This window comes from Gadus chalcogrammus, chromosome 23 (genome assembly GCF_026213295.1).
Source record: "Gadus chalcogrammus isolate NIFS_2021 chromosome 23, NIFS_Gcha_1.0, whole genome shotgun sequence".
NCBI classification, from domain to species: domain Eukaryota; kingdom Metazoa; phylum Chordata; class Actinopteri; order Gadiformes; family Gadidae; genus Gadus; species Gadus chalcogrammus.
In genome coordinates, this window is record NC_079434.1 from 12,365,954 (window position 1) to 12,381,425 (window position 15,472).

A 15,472-nucleotide genomic window follows, 5' to 3' on the forward strand; every position below is an offset into this window, starting at 1 on the left:
CCAAACACATAAACACGTGTGAAACGGAGCAAACCGGCACTTTGGAGACTCCCTCGCTTGGCTCGCCTCGCTTTCGCTGACCGAGCATGCGCCCTCCAAGCCTCGTTTCATGTCACGGTTGGAGAGACGCGCGGTGCTGTTTCATCCACCTTCCTCCATCGGCCCCTGAACACAACGCGCGGCACATGGTGCATGCTTCTCCCACCTCAACACCACTCCATTCGCTTGTGATTCCTGACTGTCATAGAGAAAGTGATAACAGGTGGTTGTGTGTGTGTGTGTGTGTGTGTGTGTGTGTGTGTGTGTGTGTGTGTGTGTGTGTGTGTGTGTGAGACAGGGAGAGGAGCGGGAGAGAGTGTGTGTTTTAGGCCCACTTTTCTTCCTAAACACACAGAGGTGCCTGGGGTGTTATTTTTTAGGGAAAAAATGTAATACAGCAAACGTGGGGGTGCGGACTGGTAGACTTTACAGACAGACAGACTTATGGACATACAGACAGATACAGGGAATGGAAACTGTAACGACAGTGTGATGCAATGTGTTGTGCACAAACATGCCTCATCCCCCCCCCTTATGCCCCCTGCTGTGCTTTGGGTCAAGGTGCCTTAACAAGGCAATAATATGTGTACTGGGAATTTTTCTCTTGCTCTCTCCCTGTCTTTCTCTTTCTCAATCTCTCTAGCTCTTTTGCGCTCCCTCTTTCTTTCCTTCGACCCGGGCTGCTCGCCATTTGGCAGCTAGGTGATGGATCTATATATCAATGCTGGAAAGGCTCCCCCACTAAACACTCTACACCCCGCAAAGATAACGTCTTCTCTCCTGGCCCCCACCACTCCCGTCTGATGTAGTGTCTGTCTGTCTGTCTAGCTGAAGCTCTGTTATTCTCTGCCAGTCTTTCTTTCTTCCTTTCTTCCTGTCCTGCTACCTCTTTGCGGTTCTTTCCTTTTTTTTTCTTCCTTCTCTTACATCACCATCTGTTTTCTTGCCGTTAAAACGTGCCGTCTTTCTCTACCCATTTCTCTGTAGTTCAGCATCATCTCCATACCTCCAACCCCACGGCCCCCTCCCCCGCCATGTTTTCTCCCCCAGTGCCCCCCTGTGGTGCATGACCCTCTGGTCCCCCCCAAAGAAGTGATGAGGGGCGAAGTAGTAAAGGGTTGAACCGGGGTCCGCAGTTCGGACCTTGACCCCTGCCAACATCGGTTGGAGGGTGTTTCAATGTGGGGAGCGGGTGATGAGGGAGAGAATCGGGTCACTCCCCCCTCCCACCCCCCATGGCATTTCATATAACCCCCATACCCCCCTCGATTTGGCTTCTTCTTTGTTTGGGAGCTTGAGACATTGGGATGACCTTGTGTAATGGTTTTATTTATTTTTATTTTTTTGAGGGGTGGAAATGGAGTTTGAGTCATTGTTACTCAAGCTTGAATCTACTTGAGTAAGTAGTTTAATAGTAGTGGCCAAACATATAGACGCCAGCACACACCCTCACAAACACATGCATGCACACACCACATTTGTACAGTACAAGACAGCACACTGGAACATATGTGCATGCAAACATTCAATTGACAGGCATGCATACACATGTGTGTCTGTGTGTGTGTGTGTGTGTGCGCGCGCGCACACACACACACACACACACACACACACACACACACACACACACACACACACACACACACACACACACACACACACACACACACACACACACACACACACACACACACACACACACACACACACACTTTCTGCCTCCTGTGCTCACAAACCCATAGCTCTTCTTCTGGCGGGGCCGAAGAGAGGCTTCTCAGAAGTCTGGTGATTCCTCACCGTCAGTCGTCGGGCAGATGTCAAGTTTCTTGAGTCCAGTCCCGTACAAGCACATCTTTGTATGTGGCTGCAAGGTGCTGCTCTGCCGCACTCTCTCCACATCCTGGATGTGGAGAGCGATCGGCCCCATTAATCACGTCGTCAGCTCACCGCTCCCCGGGACGGGTTCTCTGAAGAACACAGCGGCACATTCACACGATCACACGGCCCGCCCGATGGCGGTTGGCAATTTGTGTCCTGTGCTCGTTTCCCCCCTGCGCGTGTACGTCGACACGTTCATCATCTCACCACCCGCCTACTGTAACGGCCTGTTTTCTGGTCTCTCTCTCCCTCTCCCTCTCCCTCTCCCTCTCCCTCTCCCTCTCCCTCTCTCTCCCCCTCTCCCTCCCCCAACGGCTCTGACTGGTTTGAGACAGATGTTACATCAGCATTTCTTCCATGCTCAGTTTCCCCGTTATCTTGCTGGTTTATCTGATGCGCTTGATTTTTTTTTTCATGAAAAATAACCTAATTTGCCACGTTTCAGACTATTCTAATAAATTGTATATTTTGGAAGATTTTTTAAGTCAGACATACTTAAAGTCAAGACCATAGATGATGCTTTTTTTAGTTTAGTCGGAACACATTAGTTATTGGCTGTACTTTACAATGAAACATTTGCAGCTCTCATACCAATGATAACAATACATGCTTATTAAATTCAATTGAGTGATCGACTTTTCCGAGAAATTATCTGCATTTGGACTTTAAACTGAGAATATCTTTCACACTTTATATCTCTCTCCCTCTCTCTGTCTCTGTCTCTGTCTCGCTCACTCTCTGCCTCTGTCTCTGGCCTCCAGTTGTCGGAGGATCTGCAGGGAAAAGCAGCCAATGGCGAAATACAAGAGCTGGTGAAACTTCTGTCCAGGCCTCATGTCCAGGTGAGTTTGGCCAGGTCCAAATCCAAAAGGAAAACAAAGTATATTAGATTTCATAATTCACTTATATATAATTTGAATGCTCTCAGTGGAATTCTGAGGAAGAACTTTCCATATAATGACTGTTTCCCATGCTTATTTCACCCCCTGATGCCCTACTGCCACGAATACATACTGCTGCCTATCCAGTGTCTGCTTTAAAATGCACCCTTGGGGTTTGAGTTTAATTTGAATCAGGGGGCGAACTTTGGAATACTTATTGGATAGAAATTGCCCGTCTTCCATCAAAACCAGAATTTGACATTTCATTGCATGCATCTTGAACTTTGTTTATTTTCTTAAAGGTTTTAATAAGGGCAAACTATATGAAAAAAGTTATACACTGACGTATAGTAAGTGGATGATCATTTAAGAAACAGAGACAATAGACGATAGTTCACTGTGGTCCGTCATCCAGAAGAGTGTCCTGTGTCCGGGTTCTGCAGTTTCATTGATACCTTGCACAATGAACAAACTACCGTGGTAGTGGTGTGAGAATTTGACTCGTGCTTTCGAGGGCGAGATAGACTCTGACCAGTGAGTGCGAGTGACATCATCAATCCCCTCTTTTTGCTGTGTAATTTAAGTAATTTAAACAGCTTAAATGCAAACGATACATTAAGGTGGGAAACCATTCTATACTATTAAACTATCAATTAAAACTATTCATGTACACTCATTATGCGTCGACTAATCGCTTAGGTCAACTGATCTCTTATTTAGTAATATAAGGGATGAGGAGAAGCACAACTGCAGTAATATTGCGTAGTGCTACATTGAGCCACCTCACTAGGGGAAAATAAATAACGGAGACAGCCCTAGCGCCCACAACCTCTGGGTTACAGGTGGTTCATAGTTTGGTTCGACACGTGCGTAGCCTATGATGGGTGCTTATATATTTTTCTAGTTGCTAGTGGTACCACCGATTTAATTGATGCAGATCGTTGGTCCACCTTAACAGACGGGGATCAAACTGAATCTCCCAGCAGATGGCCTTAAGAACACTCCATACACACCGCCATCATAATCTAATGCTACCATCTCCAATTAGCCTCGCCACTTCATAGCTTTGGTTTGGTTTATGGCTAAATGGTTCTCTTCCTGTCTGCTCCTGCAGCTTGTACAGCCAATTGGCAGGCTATTGCTTTGTAGATTTAGTGCTAAATAGTATATAAATTGTCTGGAGCTATCTCAGTGTCTTGGAGGGCCATCCCTGGGAGGCGGTAAGCATTGTCTTGCTGTTGAGGGACAGATGGAGAGACTTCCAGAGCTCCTTTCTTTCGATGTGCAGCCTCCACGCTGCCAGAAACAACAGCTTAGCATTCCGACTCCAAACAGACGCACATACATACGTACGTACACACGCACGCACACACACGCGGGAGCAGACATGCACATTCGCTCATGCACACATACATGCAGGCACGCACACAAACACATACACACATACATGCAGGCACACAGACATGCAGACATGCACATATGCTAATGCATATACATGTAGGCACACAGACACACACACACACACACACACATGCAAACACACACACACACATGCAGACACACTACCACTGTTCCTCTGTTGTCAAGAAATGGCAGCCTCTATACCGTGGAAAATAACCAGTGTTACAGCAACTCACTGCAACAAATGCGTGTGTTTGTGTGTGTGTGTGTTTCACTGTTTCTATAGTGTGGTGTGTGTGTGTCTGTCTGCAAGTGTTGATGTTACGACTCAATGCATCACATCATATTATAACTCTATGGTTATATACTTTGTATTTACCATGGAGTTACTTTACTAGGTCCATGGTGCTTCGGTTGTCTCGCATTGAGATTTGCGGCCCGAAGAACAACACTTTGCCTCGCCAAAGAACCATATCTGTGATCGCGTTCGTCACGTATCGATAGATGACTGCAGTGACGTCAAAGTGCTCAGCGCTATATCCATCATCAACATAGGAGGGGGGGCTCAGCTGTCATGTGGCTCTGCCGTAGCTGGAGGAGGCGTTGCCGGTGACAACCTGAGATCAGATGGGTCGGGGGGGAATGGGGTCCAAGTTCAGGCTGACACTGTGAACCTGAACAGGAGCTGCACATTCTTGGCTCGGATCATCGGCTTTCCGTGTCATTTATCATTCCTGTTTTATCATGTGAGCCATGGCTGCAGACACACACACAGACACACACACACACACATACACACACAGACAAATAGACCAATAGACACCCGCACCCAAACACCGGTGCTCATCTCCATCTGGGTCCTCGACCTGCCTCCCCCCCGTCCCCCCATCCCCCCATCCCTCCCTCCTGAACTACAGGAGCTGCCCACGCTGTGGGTCTCAGAGAGAACCATCCAGGTGTCTGTGTCTGTCTTCAATCATGGCACATCCACATCCTAGGCCTCCCAGAAACACACCGTAGTCCATCTTTTACCTTCATTCTTCCGCTGATAAAGGGACAGGTGAAGAGGGGAGCTCGGGCTTCCCCCCCCCCCCCCCCCCATCCCCCTCCCTCCGTCCCTCTCCGTCCCTCTTTCTCTGTGAAGGTCTCTCGCTCAAGTCTTAAAATCTCTTGCCTGCACGCGTCCTACCGGGGCACCCGATAGTGTACCAGGCCGGCAGCCCCGTGTTTAAACCACAAGGGCCCTGGTGTGTGTGTGTGTGTGTGTGTGTGTCGGGGGGGGGGGGGGGGGGTGTTGTGTAAAATGCCAGCAGCTGGCCCCCTGCCTTTTGAATGGCGTCTCTGTGCGATAGTAACTGTATCACTCTCAATTATAGCTGAAATGATCCATTCCCTTGGTTGGACATAAATCATGCTCTGCAAAATAACCCCTGCCCCCACCATCCCTTCTACTCTTGTTCTTCACCACCGTCTTCATCTTCATCTCCCCCCACCAACACCACCGTTATATTTTACGACTTGCAGATGAGAAAACAACAATTTCTCCCCTATTAAGACAATTATGATGGCCGCCTGTTTCCGCTTCTGTGTGTGTGTGTGTGTGTGTGTGTGTGTGTGTGTGTGTGTGTGTGTGTGTGTGTGTGTGTGTGTGTGTGTGTGTGTGTGTGTGTGTGTGTGTGTGTGTGTGTGTGTGTGTGTGTTCCCACGTCGTTATGCCCGGGTGAACTGTGATCTGGTGGGCATTACAAATGAGCCCCCCATGTCCAAAGCCAGCCCACCACGGTGGCTGCGAGGAATACTGGCACATTAGAGACCTATGCACACACACACACACACACACACACACACACACACACACACACACACACACACACACACACACACACACACACACACACCGTCCGACCCAAGGAGGTTTGACTGTGCCCTGACCTGGGCCAGAGCCAGCGCCGTGGGGCTGAAGGCTGAATGGGGGATGGATGCAGAGGTGGTGGCGGTCCAGGGTGGGGTGGGGTGGGGGGGCCGCAGGAGCTTTAATGAGAGTCTAATGCCAGGAATGTACACGCAGGTTTGTTTGGACTGGTCCAGTGATCTGTTTTTCTAGAATCCCTATTATGTCTAATGAACACAAACACGGGGACCCAGGGAGAGAGGGGGGGGCGGGGGGCGGGGGGCGGGGGGGGATGGATGCCTGGGCTGAAAAACAAGGGTGGCCTAACAACCTCTCGACCGCCACATCTCTCTCGCTCTCGCTCTCGCTCTCTCTCTGTCTCGCTCTCTCTCTCTCTCTCTCTCTCTCTCTCTCTCTCTCTCTCTCTCTCTCTCTCTCTCTCTCTCTCTCTCTCTCTCTCTCTCTCTCTCTCTCTCTCTCTCTCTCTCTCTCTCTCTCTCTCTCTCTCTCTCTTTCTTGATCTCTCTCTCCTGGCCTCTCTCCTGGCCTCTCTCTCTCTCTCTCTCTCTCTCTCTCTCTCTCTCTCTCTCTCTCCTGGCTGCTCTCTCTCTCTCTCTCTCTCTCCTCTCTCTCTCTCTCTCTCTCTCTCTCCTGGTGCTCTCTCTCTCTCTCTCTCCTGGCTTCTCTCTCTCTCTCTCTCTCTCTCCTGGCTTCTCTCTCTCTCTCTCTCTCTCTCTCCTGGCTTCTCTCTCTCTCTCTCTCTCTCTCTCTCTCTCTCTCTCTCTCTCTCTCTCTCTCTCTCTCTCTCTCTCTCTCTGTGTCCATTCCTGGGCTGCAATGAGGAAATGACTCCCGATTAGATTTGGAGTGAGGGAGCGGAGGCACGGACACAGAGGTGTAACACAACCTGTTAACTCCAAGCGGCACAGGAAGAACACCTTCCACACGCACAACGCTGTGTGTGTGTGTGTGTGTGTGTGTGTGTGTGTGTGTGTGTGTGTGTGTGTGTGTGTGTGTGTACATACCGACATGGATCAATAGGTTTGAGCCTGAGTTTCTGTTTCCCCAGCAGACCCCGGCTAGGGCCCTGCCTAGCCATGTGCTACCTATTAGGGCTTGGCTGTTATTGCTACTCTCTTACACAGGCCCGCTCAGGGTGTTTGGAGGCTGAGGACGGGTCAGGGTAGCAGGGAGGTATGCAGGAAGGTGGGACACCCTCAGCCCCAATGCGTTTTATTTTTACTTTCTATCTTGTAGTCTTTGAATTTCGAGCTGAAACAGGGGGGATCGACTTAGGATTTAAAAGACGTTCACATTTTGGGGAGCCCCGGTGGCTTACTGGGTAGAGCGCGTACCATATAGGCTCAGCCCTGAATGCAGCGAACCGGGTTTGAGTCCTGCCCGTGGTCATCATTTGCGGCATGTCTTCGGCTCTATCTCCCATACCTTCCTCATTCCTCACCTGTCTCACTCTTTAATAAAGCATAAAAATGCAAAAATAAAAAAAAAGATAAAAAAAAAGAAAGAAGTGCAAGCTGTACTGCAAAGCGCTCCAAGGGGGTGAGTTTGATTGGCACACGGTACCGCCCACGTGCTCGTCACCAGCCGTATCGTGTGCCGTGAGTGACAGCGCCGCGGCAACAGGAGGCCTGCCACGCTGCTACGTTCCCCCCCCCCCCCCCCCCCCCCCCCCGACCTCAGACGGAGACGCTTCCCCCAGCGGCCCGGTTCCTCGCCGGAGCCCGACACCGCAGCACGCGGCGGTCCCGCTCACCGAGTCTTAACGGAAAAGAAATCAAACGCTCGACACTGGATACTGTGCCACACACAGGAAGATGAAATAGATGGTGGTTTGTTCTCTCTCTCACCAACCCTCCTTCGCTTCCCTATGAAGAGGGCGACAGACAGACACTAAGAGAGAGAGAGAGGGAGAGACATACAGAGAGACGGAGATAGAGAGAAATGGTGGAAGCGCAATCGGCAGTTGTTCCTGTACTAATATTTGCACGGTAATATTTTATCCGAACTGGAGCTCAGACCGACTCTGCACTGCTTTCACTTAGTGGCTAGAACCAGAATTCTGTGCTTGGACAGGAGTGTGTGTGCGTGTGTGTGTGCGTGTGCATGTGGGCATGTGTGTGAGTGAGTGTTTGCGCTCGTGCGTGTGCGCGCGTTGAGAGACATGGGTTGTGTCATTACTGGCCTTTAAACACACCGAAATAAGTATTTTGTAGCCATGAACACTCCACGTGTAATAAATAAAACTGGGTTTATTGCACAAAGGCCCATAAACCTTGTGCATTTACACACTTTTATGACCGCCATGCTTCAGCATCCTATTTTTTACCAAGCAACCTCTTTGACAAACACTTTAAAGAACGGTTATTTACCTCTGCTACCACGATTAGGATCAGTGGTTCCTGCTGCCCGGCTCTTTGCAGCCAACGTATTGATGTTGATCTTATGGGACTGGGACCTTGCATCTGTTTTAACAGAAACCGCAGAGCTCAACCACCAAAATGTGACGGCTGATCAGACTCCAACCACCGGCTGATGCTGCATGACCTCAGAATAAAAAGGAGAGCAGGAGGAGGGGGGGGGGAAAGAATACATTGAATTATTATGAAAAAAAAAAAGATTGTTTTAGTTGGAGGGAAGAGAAAAAGAGGAGTAATTAACAGGATGAAAGAGGAATGGAAAGTGTGTGTGTGTGTGTGTGTGTGTGTGTGTGTGTGTGTGTGTGTGTGTGTGTGTGTGTGTGTGTGTGTGTGTGTGTGTGTGTGTGTGTGTGTGTGTGTGTGTGTGTGTGTGTGTGTGTGCGCGCATACTCCTGCGTTGATGTGCTCTTTCTTTGCCCCTGCATGTATATGGCCATGCAAGCCTTAATACGAACACAGGCCTGTGTGGTTGGTTGTCCTCACATGTAGGAAAGCGTGTGTGTGTGAGCGTGTGTGTCAGTACCTAAGGGAGACAGCCACAATGTGTGGCTTGCGTCTCCTCCTAATCCTCCTCCTCTTCGTCCTCTCCTCCCTCCTTCTGGTCCCGGTTAGCAACATCTTGAACGTTGTACTTCAAGTGTGCTCCTGTGTCATAAAACACATCGTTCTCCTCCTCTCTCCTTGTCTAACCCCCCCCCCCCCCCCACACACACACACACACACCCATCCACCCCCTTACCTCCATCCTTGTCCTCTCCCTGTCTGTCTGTCTCTCTCTCTCGCTCTCCATTAGTATTTATTTGTTGTAGTTTCTTCGGTTGTCGTCCCCCCCAAACACACACACACACACACCTCTTACGGGTGGAAAAACGTGTGCTCTTCCAGCTGGGTCTCTGTGTGTGTCGGACACGGAGTCGTTAAATAGCTTGAAAGATGAACACTCTCAATGGCATCCTTCTTGTCTCCGTCTTGCTCTCCAGCTTTTCTCTTATGCGTGCTCGTGAACCTGTGAAATACCAGAGGCTGCCGAGAACTTGATTCTGACTTTGATTTAACAGAACACCGCGGAACATCGCCGCCTCGAAGAATAAATATAAAAGAACGGCGTCCAAGGAAAGCCCGAGGGTTCTGTGATCACCGGAGAGCGGAGGCCTTTAGACATCTGCAGACACACACACACACACACACACACACACACACACACACACACACACACACACACACACACACACACACACACACACACACACACACACACACACACACACGTGAGCGATGGTGAGTGAAAAGTGCTTGATGTCTTTAATCAGAGAGATGAATGGGCCCCCGAGCATTGGCCCCTAATGACCCTCAACACATGCAGCTCATGGAGCAGCCTCCCAAACACGATGGCATTCATCACGGGCCGCTCGGAGCCGACACCCCGATCCATAACGCTCTTCCGTGCCAGGCCCTACCTTCCCTCCGCCCGGCTCACAGAGAGAGAATGACGGATCGAACCCGCAGCCGTCTAGTCGCATTAACCCTGGGCTTCTTAGGGCTTAAGTAACACGGAAATCAACGCTTTGGTTTGACCGATGCCCGTGTTAATCGCCTCTCTTTCCTCCACCCCAGGGCCTGCTGTCGGTCCACGATATGGTGGCACAGAAGAACTATGAGCCGGAGCTGCCGCCGCTGCCCGACGACATCGACGACGACGAGGACTCTGTGAAGATCATCCGGCTGGTGAAGAACAAGGAGCCGCTGGTGAGTCCGCTCTCCGGGCTCCTCTCTCTAACTACTATCATCTGAGGTCATGTGCTTTGTGGGTTTTAAAGGTCCCATGACATGCCACCAGGTGTGGTGTGATAAGCCGTTACAAAGCTGTTTTCAAAATCTGTCTCTTCTGACATCACTAGTGGGTGTGTCCACCTAGATGTGTGCTGGATAGATCAGTCTACCAGCCTACCAAGTGGACTATAGCAAACGTCGCATATCTATCCGTCATACATCTAGTTGGACACGCCCACTTGTGATGTCAGAAGAGGCAGATAAAAAAAAGGCTTGTAACGGCTAATCACAGTCCATACACGTACGTACCGTGAAGGGCGTGAACCTCACATGTAGCGTCCGTGTACGAGCTGAGAAGCCCAGCTCCAAACAATCACTTCACATGCGTTTCCAAAGCCGGTTCCAAAGCCTGTGGGAATCGAACCCTCGACCTTGAAGTAGTAAACGCGGTGCAGGGAGCAGAGCCGACCGCAGCTTCCCTACCATTGAGCCGTGTGTATTTTCAGCTTGTCAGAGACTCGTGAAAAATGGTTTCCTAGCTCCAGGGTCAGTCGTCGCTGTTTTCCCATCATCGTGTTCTCAAAACGACGTCTTCGTCTTTCGACCGACCCACCCAATCAGCTGTCCGCCCCAGGCCTGCCTCACGCCTGTCTGTCCGTCTGTCTTTCTGTCCGCCTGCCTGCATGTCTGACCTGACCTCAAGCGCAGTCCTTCATTGGGACGGTGTCTTCACAACTTGGTGGCTTCGTCCTGTGGTCCTTTCCCAGCGCTGCCCTCTGTGTGTGTGTGTGTGTGTGTGTGTGTGTGTGTGTGTGTGTGTGTGTGTGTGTGTGTGTGTGTGTGTGTGTGTGTGTGTGTGTGTGTGTGTGTGTGTGTGTGTGTGTGTGTGTGTGTGAACTGTGAACTCGCCCAACAAGCGTGTCCACACACACGCCTCTATGATGCTGTGTGTGTGTGTGTGTGTGTGTGTGTGTGTGTGTGTGTGTGTGTGTGTTTGAACTGTGAACTCGCCCAACAAGCGTGTCCACACACACACCTCTATGATGCTGAGGTGCTGCTGAGGTCTTCATCACGTCACATGCCATTGTGTCTCCCAGGAGGGTGTGTTTTTTCATGTAGTTATTCGGGTTTATCATGTCTCTTTTATAACATCTCTATTCTTAGAACCCAGACACATAATTTTTTTTTTCACTCTCCGGACTGACCTCTATACTATGACGCAATCCCAGTAACACAAATGGTCACTTGCACGCAGAAGTATTCTCTCACACACACACAGACACACACAGACACACACACACACACACACACACACACACACACACACACACACACACACACACACCGCCTGTGATGGACTGTGGAGGACCTCTGCCTGTCATCACCGTACTCTTTCTTTTTCGCCAGTAGGTCCCACCCTCCTTTGATCTGGTCAGACCATGTCTCGGACTGTGCCTTTTTTTATTTTTTTCGGGTTGTCCTAAACCACCCTCTTGTTCCACTCCTCTGACCACAACCCTGGGGCAAACAAGGAACACACCTCATCCATATTTGGGTCTCTCTCTCTCTCTCTCTCTCTCGCTCTCGCTCTCGCTCTCGCTCTCGCTCTCTCTCTCTCTCTCCTGTTCTCTACACTTTGAGTAGAGTTTGGGCATAAAATAATTGTGGCACATATAAACACTGTATACTGATGTTGGATCCCACTCCTCTCCAAACGGGATGTGATTTACACCCAGTGCTGGTCACCCTAATCATGTGCTTGTGTTACTCCCTCTATAATACATGTCCATGTCCGTCTCCTGTTATTCCCGGGATTGGCCCAGGCGTCCAGCGGTCTCTGGGAGCTCGTTTACGCGCCGATTTTAGGAGTGTTGATTAGGTGCAGGCTATTTCGGAAGTGCTGGAGCGGCTTGGTTGAGTCGAAGAGTGTGAAGGTGTGGTTGTCATGTGGCTGTAAGCAGGGCCTTTTACTGGGGGCCAACATGGGGTCATTTGCCCTATTTCATTTTCTCTCCCTCTCTCTCTCTCTCTCTCTCTCTCTCTCTCTCTCTCTCTCTCTCTCTCTCTCTCTCTCATTCTTTTTTTTTTCGTATTTGTAGACACAGCTGAGATGCATTTTTTTGGTGTATTCTGCTGCAACCTTTTTGTTTTCAGGCCAAATGTACTGTCGTTGTGCTGTGACAAATATTTGGTCTGCGGATTTCTGTTCGGCGGGTAACAACCATCACGTAACAGTCCTCTCTTTTGTGTTCCCAAAGCTGTCAGCTTCGATTTATTATCCTACACGAGTAAGACTCAAACTAACTCAAAACAATTGACTAATTGTTTAAGCCTATGAAAATAGTTATTCTGCCAAACAAAACGTAAAAACCGCATAGACTAAAAGAAAAAAAGAAGAATTTGAAAGGGTAAATAACTTATACAGTGCTATGGGCTGCTAGAATTTCAAAATACACATTATTTATAATAAGAAATACATTCAATATTTCCCTGGCTCAATTAAACAATATTGAACGTACCCAATTCATGCTTAATAGAGCACTCGGGTCGGCCAATGGGGAAGCTGATCTCTTGGCCGTTGCCGAGGCTTGACTTTTTTTGACCAATAGAATGTCGGTCAATTAGGCTGGCTCACCACTGCCTGAATTCCCCAGAGCGCGCCAAGTGTAGGGTACCTCGGCAGGGCTCCACCGTGCTTTTAAGTGTATTTTCAAAAACAAAACAATAAATACCAAAGGACCATTATGGCCACATGCCATCCGAAGAATGTGCCATCGGCTGGCTCGCTATAATGGTGCTGTGGTCGACAGGGTACAGAGTCACCCAAAGCACCTTAGGTGATTATAGGGGGCACCTCGAGTCCGGCCTCCCTGTGGTCTGGTCAGCCATGGAGCTCGGCTAAACCGCCAGGGGCGGGAGGACATGCCTACTTCCTGTCCCAGGGGAAGCCTTTTCGTCCAGGGCTCGCATGTTTAGAGGAAATGGATGATTTGCATTCCTGTGTTTTAAGCATGTAGTGGTCTACTCTGTTGTGGCAATAGGAATCGCGACATTTTCCAGAGCCGATCCAAAGTACATTGTGAATAGTGCTGAACGCAAGCCGTGGAGCAATGTTGCGTCCGTCTATAATGATCATTGGTATGTGTCTGGCTATCAAAGTGATAATTGAACCTCTATCACCGAGGAAATGGATACGGATACGCTTGTTTTGATTTGGGTTGATGTATGTGTAATGTATTGACTAAAGCTGAAACCTCAGCTGTCAAAAGTTACCCAAAGTCAAACAGGCTTCACTGCGAGTGTACCCCCCCCCCTATCAACCATACAAATCTCCTTTGAGTCAGTATGAGAGTTTGCCGTTTAGTGCCTTAACCTGTGGCCTACGGACGTGGCACCTGCCGTCATCTTTTGAGACCCTTCAGGCAAAAGTGGCCTTAAAAGAACACTCAGGACTGTTTCCACTTTGGAACACCGCCTCGAGGTCAGATGTTGAGTCACATCCGTTCCCGCTAACCGAGAAATTAAAAAGAAAAAAAAATCCTCTTGATTGTGTAGAGGCCTCATGCACCGCTGCTCTGAATAGATTTAGATGTGCCCTGTAACTCGCAGTTCCACGTAATCAGCCCGCAATCCTCAAACTTGACATCATAGTAAGAGGTCCGTTCACTATCGGGGCTAATTTCCTCGCCTCTTTCCTCGTCCCGGCCCTCCATATCCTTCTTTTGATTTCCCTCCTCCACAGGCAAATCTTCTCTCATCCTCGGTAGTATTCTTTTGTTGATCTGAATGTCATTGTCTGTTGATATCAAAAATGTTTTCCAGCGTGGTGGAGTTAGCACGCACAACCTTCTTTCCCGGTGACTCATCCATTAGGTAAATTGTGATTAGTCGAGTGGATGTATTCGGTAGCTCTGATTAATTGCGATCATTTTTCAGACCGTGACTTCATGCGGTGCTCTTTAGGGACACCGTAAAAACTCAATCTTCCAGGACAACCTCCCTCTTCCACCGCAGTGTTTTTTTCTTCTCCTCGTGCTCCCGTTCCCCCCGCACAGAAACCAAAAGGGCCTGATTTATTTGTTCAAACGTCGGGACGATGAAGCGGAATAAACATGTGGCTGTATTTTTGAAAAGCAAGGGCTCAGCTGTGTCTTATTTATTGAAAGAATATGTTTGGATAACGTTTATGGAGGTAAGCGGGGTGTATGTTTGTGCATGTGTGCATGCGGTGGGGGGTGGAGTTCGCTTGCATCAGGAGAGATTTTTTTTGTTTTTCTTTATTTTATAGTTTTGGGTATTTCTTTTTGCCTGAGGTGATAAAAGGTCAGAAGTACAGGCTGAATAATAGGCCGGCTCTAGACAAAGAGCACAGAAGACGCCAGAACCGAATTGTGTAACACAATTCACCGTTCTCAGCCCCTTAAACAACTAAGCCACAAGCTGCAAGGACGAAATGGCTAGAGAGAAAAGAAAAAGGACCCAGATACTGACACACTCCGTAAATCCTCATCCTCGGTGCATCCCAGAAATATATATAAACCCCTCCGCTGGAATTCTCTGTAAAGTCTCATTTCCAACCCACTCCAGTGGCTGGGAGTGACCACTGGTATGATGTGAGAACATTAGAGGCAGACAGGCCCACTGTGTTCAGACTCTGTTCCCCTCGTCTAGATGCTCCCTTAAAAACCATGACGCAAATGCAAAGAGCAGACTGGAGATGCTGGCTCCAGAAGCACCCGCTGTTCGGCCGTTCTCTTTATGGGCCGCTCGCTGGAAGCGGGGCCGCTTCAACAGTCGTCCCCGTTCAGGTCGACCCGTCGGCGCTGCTTCGCGTTCGGGACGCCGCCGCCCCAGCACCACTTCTCGAAATCTCAGTCTTGGCTTCAAACTCGCGTGCCAGTCTTCTATCTCCCCTCGGTGCGTTCCATTCCCTGTGTGTAACGAACCGCAAATCTCCTGGACCGACAGTGCAGTACTCTCCCGCTTATTTGCCCTCCTGTCGCTCTTCTCAAGGCCGAGAGACTATCACCGCGGCTCATGTGTGAGAGACACCTGCGCACCTTGGCGCGGACGGAGGCCCGCTCGGTTACTGCAGTGCCATCCAAGCTCAGAACCCGACACTCCATATATCGTCTCCTCCCTGCGTCTCGTCTGTCTGGGCAGTTAGGCTTCGT

General features: G+C 49.5%; 1 protein-coding gene across 2 annotated transcripts in view; it reads left to right on the forward strand.

Annotated features, from left to right (window-relative positions):
• Positions 1-15,472, forward strand: part of mpp7a (MAGUK p55 scaffold protein 7a) — a 122,330-nt gene that overhangs the window by 56,089 nt on the left and 50,769 nt on the right. For both annotated transcript variants that reach the window (XM_056584862.1, XM_056584863.1), the window contains exons 6-7: positions 2,679-2,759; positions 10,143-10,274. In XM_056584862.1, coding sequence (XP_056440837.1) covers positions 2,679-2,759; positions 10,143-10,274 — 213 coding nt within the window. The remainder of the gene's footprint in view (positions 1-2,678; positions 2,760-10,142; positions 10,275-15,472) is intronic.